Genomic DNA, 12500 nt, shown 5'->3' with positions numbered 1-12500 from the left:
AGGTTAAGGGACAGTCCCAGCAGCTGCATCACCTGACACGCATGCACGACATCTTCCGGCGACAGCAACTGAAGCCCTCGAGCCCGGTTTATACGGCAGTAAACTTCCGAGAGGAGCATCATCCCTCCGGCGTCCTTGACAGCATCTTCTAGTGCCTGCGTCACTTCCCTTGCGAGGCTCTTGTGGTATTCTGTAGCAGATCCGTAGGTTTCTCTCGTCACTGGATCATCAATGCCGAGGCTTAGGAGGTAGGATCTGAACTGGGTTGTGTCATCAGCCGATATATCCCCAGAGTGCTCTTTGATCTTGTTGGAAATATTTTTAGAGAGTGAAACCATGTCCTTGGCAAGTGTCATCAGATTCTTCAAGTCCTCAAAGGCACGGCTGATATTCTGACTAGTCTCCACTTGCTTTGCTTGGATATCGCGCTCTATGCCCAAGATACCAGTGTGGATCTTCCTGCCCCCGGGCATGTGCTGGTTGCCTCGGCTAGGTGGCGGCAGGGATTGAGTATTTATCCTTTCCCACTCCGTATCACCCAGAGCCCTTTGTAGCACTTGATGAAAGCTCGAACATCCTCCTTGCCTAAATGAGAGTTTGATGTGTGAGTAGCCGCTGGAGGCCACGGGTCCAGCTGGTTGTGTGTGGGAAGGGAGAGCAAGATGGAGCACCAACTTTGGACTGGAGGTGAAGCCGCCCGACTCTTCCTCCACCAGCACCACGAGGCCGAGGTGGAGCCCCAAGGAGGAAGACTGGTTTTCATGCCTCCACAACAGACGCAGGTTGGTCAGGGTCAGCCTTCCATCATCATAGCTCGTTTTCTTATCCCCGTCATACAACCGGATCCCACTGACGGTAGACCTAACTGCCTCTCCTGATGTTAAGCTCGAGTCGCACCAATACCAACGATTCATCTTTGTTCGTTCTCCGTTTTTGTTTTTGTTTTTTGTGTGTGTCACAATAATCAAATTTCTTTCCCCAAATAAATCCTGTTTAAGATAACCCTTGAGACAAAATCAGCTCTCCTGCCACCTCCTGAAAAAAGGAAGAGAAACAAATAAGAAACTCCACTTAAAACTGGAAACACTTACATAAAAAAGATTAAGAAAAAAAAAAAAAAAAAAAACTATTTTCAGGGGAAGTGGCAGGAAGCATAATGCCTTTCTGGGCTTGTGATATTTTTTTCATTTGCAGCACTAATCTTATAATTTTCTATCAAGAACAAAATCAAAATGTGTGTGTGTGTGTGTGTGTGTGTGTGTGTGTGTGTGTGTGTGTGTGTGTGTGTGTAATAATAATAAATATATAAAACCATCTTCTATCATTTTTTAACCTAAATTTCCTCAAGACAAATCACAACAGCAACCTATACAGACCTGTCCACACCCTTAAAATTCAAAAATAACATCAGCAATATAATACTTATGACAGTATTCGCCACACCACTCCTATCTCTCTCTTTCTCTGTCTGGGATCAAAATGCCACTTGCCCTGACTGCACATACCAACAGGGCTTTAGTTATGTAACATTACACCATATCAGGACCTAAAATCTGTCTACGCAATCTGAAATTACCAAATTGAACTGTAAAAAGAAAATCCTGCTATACATCAAAATTAAGAGTTGTAAAATCAAACGTGTAACAAATATATTTACTTTTTGTACATAAGGAAAACCTGGTATCTGTCAGCTTGTCCATTTACGTGTACATCGGTCTATCTGCTTTCTGGCTGAGAGGAAACAACTATCTTGAACGCTACCCAGTGGGTGCTTAAACCTATATCACTATCAGGTGCGACTTTGGATTGTAGGCCTTCTGTTACAAATCACGGAAAGGACATAGCTAACAGAATCACAAGAAAAAAAAAGAAAGAAAGAAAGAAAAGAAAAGAAAAGAAAGAAAGAAAAAAAAAAGAAAAGAAAAGAAAAAAAAAAATCTGTTTTCAAAACTATTGCAAGCAAACGATTTTAGATCTACATGTTCTTTTGCCATATCTGCCAATTTTCAGCCTCTGTCAAATTGCACTAAACTTGTCTTGCTCCTTTCACAGTGTCTAAGAAGACTTTACCACAGAATTTACTCTCTCTAAACAGAGTTAATTTTGTATTCACTTCAATAACATACTTAATAAAAAAAAAATTAAACCTTTTTAGTACATTCTGCTGGATTATACACATTCACATCTTTTGATGTCACTGCTATATAACTTCAATATATTTCAAGAGTTTAGATTTTTTAAAGATCCTGTTATGTCATTTTTCTTATTCGCAAAACCAACTCATTTGGAACAAGGAAAGGACGACCCAGAGGCCAGTGACCCCCTGCTCCCAATGACTAATCTAACTTGGGATAGCTGTCCTAGGGTATCCAGGCTGACGGTTTGGGAGATAGTTTCGAGCCTTTTACACCGACCCTATATTGCAGTTATATCAAATTCAAGGGCACTAATCTACTGTATATAAATGTATTTTCATTAAAAAGAATTTAATATAAGTATAAGTAACTTGGTACTAAACAAATCATATATGCATGTAAACATTCAAATACAAATATCTCATGTCATTTTTTTTTATACAGAATACCTTGTTCAAGATGTATGGGGCATAGCGTAATTTCCTAAGAAGAAGAAGAAGAGGAAGAAGAAGAAGAAGAAGAAGAAGAAGAAGAAGAGGAAGAAGAAGAAGAAGAAGAAGAGGAAGAAGAGGAAGAAGAAGAAGAAGAAGAAGAAGAAGAAGAAGATGAAGAAGATGAAGAAGATGAAGAAGATGAAGAAGATGAAGAAGAGGAAGAGGAAGAGGAAGAGGAAGAGGAAGAGGAAGAGGAAGAAAAGAAGAAGAAGAAGAAGAAGAAGAAGAAGATGAAGATGAAGATGAAGATGAAGATGAAGATGAAGATGATGAAGATGAAGATGAAGATGAAGATGATGAAGATGAAGATGAAGATGAAGATGATGAAGATGAAGATGATGAAGATGAAGATGAAGATGAAGATGAAGATGAAGATGAAGATGAAGATGAAGATGAAGATGAAGATGAAGATGAAGATGAAGATGAAGATGAAGATGAAGATGAAGATGAAGATGATGAAGATGAAGATGAAGATGAAGATGAAGATGAAGATGAAGAAGAAGAAGAAGAAGAAGAAGAAGAAGAAGAAGAAGAAGAAGAAGAAGAAGAAAAAGAAAAAGAAAAAGAAGAAAGTCGCTAGTGCACTATTCTGCTGCCTTTCTCCGGTTTCCTCACACTGCATGGAAATCTTGGCAGAATAATGTACTAGGCACTGCATTTCTCTGGGAAGTGAGCCCAGCCCCAGTCTTCTGTTTGCATCTTAACCCCTCAATGACGGTATCAGAAATCTCTCAATGTCAATGACTCCGGTGACTTCTGGCAACCGTCCTGCCCTTTGGTCCGAGAGTCCATCACACGTAGCGGAACTTTCTGCTTGACGCAACGCCTATAGCCATACCTGGCATGTTGTTTGTCAGTTGGGATGCAATGAAGGTTTTTTTTAAATTTTTCCCTTTCTTCCTCTTTTCCTGCTCCTCCTTCTTTTCTTCTTCATCTTCATTCTTCTTCTTCATCTTCATCTCTATCTTTAATTTGTTTAATCTTCTTCTTCTTCTTCTCTTTATTCCTCCTCTTCTTTCTTTCTTTCTTTCCTTCCTTTTTTCTTTTCTTTTTTTTTTGCTATAATTCAACTTGGTAAAAAAAAATTTAAAGAACTAAGCTCTGGTCTTTCTAAAACAACTAAACAAACAAACAACTAAACAAAAAACAAATACTCAACAATGAAAAAAAATTATAATGAAGTGAAAATACAAATTCCATGACAGTTTCTCGACTAATGACACAGAAATGTCACAGAAATGTCAAAATTTGTCTGTCTATCAGTTCCAAGTCCTGTTTCCTGCTGTCCATAAAATAAATGCCTCTGAAAAAAATTTAATAATAATATCGTTTGTCTTTACATGTATTTATGTAATTTGTTTTTGTTTCGTATTTTTGTTTGTCGTGTTTATGTATTTATTTTAATTTTTATGTCTATTTCTGTTTTTCCAAGCTTATAAGCGTAGATACTCAGACCGGCCCTTAATAAAAATGCTCCATTGCGCTTAATTATAAGGAAAAAGACAGAAATTCCCCCAAAATATCGGAAAAATAAAGTAAATATACACATTCCATTCCCCCTTTCTACCTCTTCTCTCAAAATTCATCCCATACAACATTATCTACTTCATTTCCCGCATATATCCCCGTTTACACCGACCAGGGAGATCAATAGGATTAAGAGTTTGTTTGTAAATAGCGAAATACTCACTATAAATGGGAAAAAATCGGCGGAAAATACTCGTCTGGAGTCAAGATGGAGGCCTCGTTTAATCGTCGAGAAAATCACGAACTGGCAACTGAGCGGCGGTGTTATTATTGTTATTTTTTTTTCTTAGATACTTTTATTGACTCATCAGGTTATAATTTATTTACTAGTATATTATTGTTTATTTTTATCTTATGATGTAAATGAATGCGTATGTGTTCTCATGTGTGTCCACAGATGTATATGCATTAAATAATTTTATAAACATAAACGCACATACAGAGAGGAATATACACATGCATAATAAATAGAATATACATATACTTAAATATATAATCACACACAGACAAACATACATCCTTTAAATCACACTTAAAAAAAAAAAATCACTTATCAACGAATGCTATCAAAACGCACACAAGTATGATAAATGAAACACACATATACATAAATACATAATAACAGACACACACATAATAACACATATATATCCTTCTTTAAATCCCACTTGAGAATGTTTCATTCACCAACGAATGCCGTGGTCCAAACTCCCCCACGATGTTTACCTCGTTGTGGAACAGCTGATCATGCCTTAGCTCGCTGAATTTCGGGTATTTCAGGTGATTTCTTGCTTATTGAAGGTCTTATTTGGCTCTATTTCGGTCTGATTTTGGGGGTCGCATTTGGGGTGGGATTCAGGGTACTCGTGGGTAGAATTTGGGGCTAAGTGTTGGAATGGGGTTTGTGATGAAATGGTTTAAAAGGGAATCGTATTTTACGGGGTTTAGGGTCAGGGGGGAGTGGAGATGAGTCTATTTTTTAAAAAGTGTTTTTTTGTGTCTTGTGGTCTTAGTGGATGTGATTTCTTGTTTTCTTTTTTGTTGTTGGTGGTTCTAGAGTAGGTGGTGTTGTTTTTTTGTATTCGTTTTTCAGTGTCTTGATTTTTCTTTCTTGTGTAAGGTATATTCTGAGGGTAATTTTATTCACATAACACAGACCTCCAACCATAACACAATTATTATTCTTCCTTGTTTCAATTATTTTCGGTGCAACTTGTGTGAATCTCTCGTCATTTTCTATTGTAAATTATATAAGCAGTAGTGACAAGGATTTACAGAATGACCCCATCCTTATGAGACTAAGTCCCATAATTAAAGCCAATCCTGGGAATCCACAAAACTTCCTGCTACGAGTCAAAAACCTTCCTTACCCGAGGGCTTCACCCCCTGCCGCCACCTAGTTACTTGATCATCTGATGAGTCCTCTGCCCCCAGATGCCCATCCAATCGCCATGGATGTACTCTACAAGTGGCATTTATCATAACCCATTTTCTTCATTTCTGACATTAGTCTGCACAGATTATGATATGTGTGAACGAGTAAATTTATCCTCTCTGTATGATAATCGTTAAATTTTCCCTGTCATAGTGAAGCCATTGGGTAAATTTATACCAAAGTATTACATGTTGCATAACTTCTTTATTGTCAACTTATGAAGTAATCACCATAGATGAATAAGGGTTTATGTTTTGTTGTTGTATCCATTTCAGGCAGAGTTTACTTTGTACCATATGGCTGTATGAAACTGAAGTTATACAGTTTTGAATGTTATTATAGACATTTATTTTAGTGCCGCATTATTAAATAAACCTGATATATGATTTTCAGAAACTTTTCTTCTTTTTCATTACCATTCTGTATAGAATTGAATCTGTTTCAAATGATGGTGTAATCAGAGCTGGTCTTCTCAGTACCTATCATATCAATGTTTGCATTCATTTTGTTATATATATTCTTGTTTGTATAAATAAATGGATCAACACGATGTATAATTATGATATTCTTTTACTTAGTAACATTTCTCAAGTAAAATACTCAACAATTATTTACTGTGTTGCATGATGTGATTTAGTATTGCATCATCCTAGTTGTATTGCACCATCTATTGCTTTATTGCCTCATCTACCAGACCATTTGCCGATGTACCAGGTTTCATTCACTTGTGTTTTGAACTGTGTTCCTGCTTTTTGTGAATGGAAGAAGCATATGTAGGCATCATGATTGTGAAGTATGTACTGGGTGTCATATGGTGCTTTTAAGAAGTTGTAGTATATAGAGTTTTGTGTGCGTGTGTGTAGCTTCTCTTGTTCAGATTTTTTTTTCTTTCCTCTCTCTCTCTCTCTCTCTCTCTCTCTCTCTCTCTCTCTCTCTCTCTCTCTCTCTCTCTCTCTCTCTCTCTCTCTCTCTCTCTCTCTCTCTCTCTCTCTCTCTCTTTCTCTCTTTCTCTCTTTCTCTCTTTCTCTCTTTCTCTCTCTCTCTCTCTCTCTCTCTCTCTTTCTCTCTCTCCCAGTATTACATTGTGAGCAATTTTTCTCATTAAGATGAATTACTTTTATACACATTCCAATATTCTAAACCTGTCATGGATTTAATTATTAACGTATTAATAAATCTTTCCAGATGGAAGAATGCTTTATTTCTGCCCAACATGTGGTAATCTCCTTATTGTGGAGGAGGGATCTCAGGTAAGAGAATGGGGTGGTGGTTGTCTCCTTTCTTTTGCTGTCTTTTTATCATTTTTATTTTATCAAAGTAAGTTTGTTTCAGAGTTGTAAAACGGATGAGTCAGTCTCGCATTTTGTAAATTCTTGCTCTTCGCAATTTTTTTTTTTTATCTTTTTCTTTTTCTTTTTCTTTTTCTTTTTCTTTTCTATACTATATTTATAATTCTGTACTGTATATTCCTTGAAGATTTACCCTTTTCATTTTTGCCACAGGGTATGCGATTCTCATGCGTCACCTGTGCGTACGTGTTCCCTGTCAAGAGATGTGTCTCGTACAAGATTTACCCCAAGCTGAAGGCCCTAGATGACGTGTTAGGTGGGGCAGCTGCCTGGAAGAACGTAGACTCCACCGATGAGCCCTGCCCTAAATGCACCCACCCCCGTGCATTCTTTATGCAAGTGCAGACCCGATCAGCTGATGAGCCTATGACACTCTTCTACAAGTGCTGTTCACCTGCCTGTGGACATCGCTGGAAGGAATAACCTAGTTCACACAAGAAACTGTGTTCCACCCCTTGGTGATAGACTTGGGCGTTTCTCGTGGTGGTGTTATTCGTCAAGATTGATTTCTTAATGAAGATACTGTCGAGTGCTTGGAAAATCATAAGACAAATGAGTAATGTGGCAGCAACAGCTGCAAGTAATATTCTCCCAATGAGCAATGTGGTTCCTTTATGGGGAGGGTCTGCCCTTGTTAGCCATGTGGAAAAAGCAGCAAGTGCTCTACAAAGTGGGCATGTAATTGCCATGCCAACTGATACTATTTATGGAGTTGCTGCACTTGCTCAGAATAATGAAGCCATTGAGAGGATTTACGAGATAAAGAAGCGTAGCTCCTCTAAGCCACTGGCCATTTGTGTTGCAGAGGTAGATGATGTTTATGTATGGGGGGAGGTGACTGTGCCACACTCTTTGCTTACCTCACTTCTGCCAGGGCCTGTCACTTTAGTCTTCAAGCGCACACCCTTACTGAATCCAGCCCTGAATCCGGGAACAGACTTAGTAGGTATACGCATTCCTGATCACGCGTTTATAAGAAATGTAGTCAAACTTTGTGGGTCTCCCCTAGCCCTGACCAGTGCTAACATCAGTTCGAAAGAAAGTCCTCTCTCGGTTGAAGAGTTTCACGAATTGTGGGGCAAACTGCATACTGTGTTTGACCACGGTCACCTTGGAAAAGACCAATTCCGCCGGGAGGGATCTACCATCGTTGACCTGTCGCAGCCTGGGGCTTACAGGCTAATCCGAAGAGGAAGTGCGTATGAGCAAACCACAGAACTCCTGCACCAGTATGATATTACTTTGATAGACTGATTTTTTCTCGGGTTAGTTTAGTGAAGGGAAACAAACGGTTGACATTTATCAGTGCCATTCAAGTATTGAAATCCAAAGTAATGTTTAGCCAGCGACTGCAGCGTGAGAGGAGGGAGGCCGCCATCAGTGCCTCCCTTATCACACGACTGAAGGAGGCTGTGCAGGGCGTGTTACAACCTGGTGCCGGAGGGGGTATGTCGGATGTAAGGGGACCCATGAAGGGAAACCTGGGAGCAATTGTGGGACACTCGGACAACACCAATAACCTGTGTAATGTGATAGAAGCCACCCTCATCCATGGTCTCCGAGACTCCCTGGGAGAGCGGATGTCGGCTCTTCTCGGGGCCGACCCTGACAGGATGCCTGTTCCCAACTTCTGGCCAGTCATCATGATCATTAGTCACCGAGACCTCATGGAGCAGGTGGGTTGCTAGTTACTCATGCGTTACCATAAATGCTATGACTGTTCAGGTTTATTGTGTTGATGTTAAAAGACATGGTCGCATGTATTGCTTGCACCAAAATCTATATCGGCTATTTCGCTTTTTTCAATCCCTTGAAAGTTTGCGCACAGAATTGTAAACAACAAAGAAACTAATGAAAGCTCTTTATTTCCTTGTGACTAATAAAGAATTTGAAAATCCAATACGATATCCCCATTTATTTTTCCCATGTTATTCAAACTTCTAGAATAGAAAAAAAAATTATTGGCTTTATTGAGCTACATTTATGCAGTTGAGGTCAAGAAAGAGAAAATGTAGACTAATGAAAAAGGAAATAGGAAGAACAAATTGGAATATTTGGGATTAGAAATATATCAAAAGGCATAAAAGAGAAAAATTGCTTGTAGCCAGATTGTATATATTATTTTGGCTAGAATTGCAATCCTGTAAGACATATTGAATGTTTCTTTGCATTAGTTCTCAGTACTTCTTGACTTTTTGCCTGGAGAATGATATTTTAACCCATTCGCCCCATGTGGCAAGAATACATGCCATGCCCACTGTAATAGGAGTTTGTTTATTGTATTTACACATAGATGGCTCTACAAGTTCTTAATCACCAAATAGCCAGTTATTAGGAACTCAAGAACTATCTCACCTGTTTACCCTTTTCCTTCACTTTAGGAAAGGGTCTTTTGTATCATTTCATTGTCTAAAATATTTTAATGACAAAATAATAATCATTACATCAATAACAATAACAACAGTATCGATAGCAAGGGTATTAATTTTCCCGCCAATTCAAGGAATGGGGAAATCAGGATCGGCAACTAGGGCTTACTGATAGACTCCTTGCCGGCTGAGCACATGTGGAGCCATCTGTATTTAACAATATTCACAAAAAACTACAGGAGACAGAACATGGATCTGGGGCGAATGGGTTAAATTCTGCTAAATATGATAGAAAAAATCCTTTCTCTTAGTCAGAAAAAGACAGATGAAGCACATACTAGGGTGAAAAGCTTCAATTGATTGATCCCCCCAATCCCTTGCTCATTGTTTTGTGGTGGTGATGGGGGGGGAGGGGAGGGGGCTTAGGAGGTATTGACTGAGGCCAAATGTGAAGGATCACCCCTGCCTTGGACCTCAGCCGTCGCCTCAGCTAATTTTGCTTGGTCTTTTCTTCTCCTCCTTTCCTTTTCCTCCTCTTCATTCCCTCCTTCTGGCCACTTATCCTAATTGTTAATTCATTTTTACACTTTTTGCTACAATACTTTACCATAATGCTGTATGCCCTTTGATGCCTAGGACATTTATTTGTTTTAACTGTTAACCATTTAATTGATTCATTCGTTCATTATTTTTTTATGATATACTGATTCTTCACATATGCCTCTCCTCCTTAAGTCTGTTCTGACTGAGGTGATATTGTAAAATTGAAGGAGAAAGGGTTTGTAAGAAGATAATCTGAAATTAGGATGCAGGAATTAATTAGGTAATTGAAAATCCTCGTCCTTCATGTTTGCAATATTATTATGGTCTCAATGAATGGTAATAGAAGACCAGTTAGAACTGTTGGATGAAAATGAAAATCCCCATTTGTTGTGATATGAGACTATCAATTATCTTCGATTTTGCACTGTTACAAAATTAAAACACCTGACAAATGGTAATTTTGTTTACCTGAAAATTAGTATGGTATGCATTCTGCACTGGTGATTATAGCATAGCTATATACTCATATAAATACAACAGACCATTCTTTTAGGCCACAGTCAAGTCTCTCTATAAATTGAGAAAAGGATATTAACTTCCAAGGTTGTTTTTTCCTAAAAAAAAAAATTGATAATTTCCTTTGTGGAATGTTTTTCTCTTTTACTGTGTCTTGATTTTTATTTATTTGCTTTTGTTAGTAATCAGTTCATTGGAGAACAGAGAGAGAAGTAATGATGCTTTGTACAGTGAATATAGATAGATGAATATGATAAGAATTCATATATCTGTAACTCATTTTTGTATTATGAATATAACAAATTATATTTCTCAATTCATATGTTTCATTATTTTCACTTTATCATGGAGATAAATATAGTCTACTGGATTTTCATACCTTTTGAGGCAGGTTTGATACATAGTAAATGAAATGACATTAGAAATTAATTTGTATATGTGAACATAGATTGTAACCCACTCCTACCTGGGGATGACATATATGATTTTAGTTAATAATTTGTGTATGCACATAGATAGCTACACAAGGGTTTACTCACCAAGGAGTCAGTTACTAGTCATACCTATCTCATTTATATCTCTTTTCCTTTATTTGCTGGATGGATCTTCTTTTTATTTTTTGTTATTAGTATTTTGATTATATTATGATAATCTCGAAGTCCGTAATAATGGTAGCAGTATCAATATGTTAATTACTTAAGAAGAAAAAATCCCAAAATTCAAGGAATGGAGAGATTAAGTGAAGTCACATAGGGCTTGCTAATTTAATTGACTTCTTGGTGACTGATCACTCGGGGAGCCATCTAATTGGAAACAAAATTCTCAAGACAAAACCACAGTTGACGGTACATTGACCTGGCGGCAAAGGTTGAAGGTAAGAACGTTGATGAAAAAGTATGATTTTGGAGGCTATATGGACTGATGGTTTACACTGAATGTTTTGATGCAATGAATAGATATTCGTTAATTACAACCAAACTTTATCATCATACTGTATTGATTTCTGTGTTGCAAATTAGTTGAGATACTGAATCAGTGTCTACAGACTGTGGTAAGAAAAAAGACTTCATAGCATTTTTCCCTCTACCAAACTATAACCCTGCCAAAGCTCGCAGAACAACATTTTTGGCTCATCCCTAAAATATGCCTTTTTTCTCGGTGAACAGGTGGGTGATCTTTCCTTCATCACGAGCGAAGTGGGAAGGAGTCGAGCGTGGGTTCGTCTTGCTCTCAACCAGGGCCAGATCTGTAGCTATCTCAGCGTTCTGCTCCAGGACAATCGTACCCTCAAGGATTATTATAGGTACAGGATGATACTGGATTATGTAGACTATTGGGGTATATGACCTGTGCTAATTGCCTTTTGCTTTCTGTTACTCGGTGGCTAGAGAACTGTTGAGAAGATTGTACACTGGCAAGGAAATATTTTGCAGTTGCGTTCCTAGATTAATGATTACTGATTTATGTGTTCCATCCTTTGGTTTGAAATGATTGAAATATCTGATTGTTTACCTCAATAACTTTTTCAATAAGTTCATGGCTAAAATATCAATATTGATATTGCTGATGTATTTATTCTTTATTACACATTGTTGATTCAGTCAATTTATTTCATACTATTTGTCTTGTCATTTCCTCTTCTGTGAACATTCATTCATCCCCCATAAGAACTTCTTCCTCTCCAGAACGACTGCAGTCTTCCGTGATCCAGAAAGAGCCGACATTATCCTCCGTGTCCTTCAGCCCATCTCTGCCCTGACCTTCAACTTGGCCACCAATGCAGCCGTTCTCAACACCTGGACTCAGACCCCATTGATTCTAGCTGGACTGTGGGCACCGAGCATTCAGGTATTCAGGAGAAAAAAGGCATTGGTGTGTTTGTGTTTGAACTTTCTTGACTGGATTAGACTGGAATTTGAAGAATGATAGTGGGAGAATCTGTCCAACTCTCTTTTGCACTATGCACATTTGTGTCTGCAGTGATACTGCAATAGGAATTCCAGTATTAGGGGTGTTATGTTAGGTTTTTATATAAGAGTTAATTCAGTGTGAGTTGGCTTCTTTGGTGGTTGTGCGGTCTGGCAAAAGGATATATCTGTGTGGGTCGCATCTGTAGGGTTGCATCCCATGGA

The 12500-nt window shown here is 38.2% G+C and overlaps 4 protein-coding genes across 6 annotated transcripts in view; 3 read left to right on the top strand and 1 right to left on the bottom strand.

The window, feature by feature from the left end:
- LOC125047795 (vacuolar protein-sorting-associated protein 36-like) overlaps positions 1 to 4402 on the bottom strand; it is a 5050-nt gene extending 648 nt beyond the window's left edge. Inside the window, exons 1-2 of the mRNA XM_047646243.1 lie at positions 4320 to 4402; positions 1 to 1035 (exon numbers count right to left, since the gene is read on the bottom strand). The exon at positions 1 to 1035 is cut by the window's left edge and continues 648 nt beyond it. Of these exons, the coding sequence (XP_047502199.1) occupies positions 1 to 914 (914 nt within the window). The 5' untranslated portion in view covers positions 915 to 1035; positions 4320 to 4402. The remainder of the gene's footprint in view (positions 1036 to 4319) is intronic.
- Positions 4403 to 4840: 438 nt separating this feature from the next.
- Positions 4841 to 7364, top strand: LOC125047801 (DNA-directed RNA polymerase III subunit RPC10-like). Of its 3 annotated transcripts, none has more exons than XM_047646251.1 (3): positions 4841 to 4936; positions 6777 to 6841; positions 7094 to 7364. In XM_047646251.1, exons 2-3 carry the CDS (start codon positions 6785 to 6787, stop codon positions 7361 to 7363), a joined length of 327 nt encoding a protein of 108 aa, XP_047502207.1. In that variant the 5' UTR covers positions 4841 to 4936; positions 6777 to 6784; the 3' UTR covers position 7364. The 3 variants fall into 3 exon arrangements, with proteins under 3 accessions (XP_047502207.1, XP_047502208.1, XP_047502209.1); XM_047646252.1 differs by having other exon boundaries at positions 4845 to 4927; XM_047646253.1 differs by lacking the exon at positions 4841 to 4936 and adding an exon at positions 6246 to 6384.
- Positions 7365 to 7453: 89 nt separating this feature from the next.
- On the top strand, positions 7454 to 8194 carry LOC125047800 (yrdC domain-containing protein, mitochondrial-like). Its single transcript, XM_047646250.1, has one exon. The coding sequence runs from the start codon at positions 7454 to 7456 to the stop codon at positions 8192 to 8194; it is 741 nt and encodes a 246-aa protein (XP_047502206.1).
- An 80-nt stretch (positions 8195 to 8274) lies between these two features.
- The window catches only part of LOC125047799 (pleckstrin homology domain-containing family M member 1-like), a 9731-nt gene continuing 5505 nt past the window's right edge, over positions 8275 to 12500 (top strand). The window contains exons 1-3 of the mRNA XM_047646249.1: positions 8275 to 8616; positions 11535 to 11671; positions 12054 to 12216. Of these exons, the coding sequence (XP_047502205.1) occupies positions 8275 to 8616; positions 11535 to 11671; positions 12054 to 12216 (642 nt within the window). The remainder of the gene's footprint in view (positions 8617 to 11534; positions 11672 to 12053; positions 12217 to 12500) is intronic.

This window comes from Penaeus chinensis, chromosome 42 (genome assembly GCF_019202785.1).
Source record: "Penaeus chinensis breed Huanghai No. 1 chromosome 42, ASM1920278v2, whole genome shotgun sequence".
Classification (NCBI taxonomy): Eukaryota; Metazoa; Arthropoda; class Malacostraca; order Decapoda; family Penaeidae; genus Penaeus; species Penaeus chinensis.
This window is presented reverse-complemented; position numbering and strand designations above follow the sequence as displayed.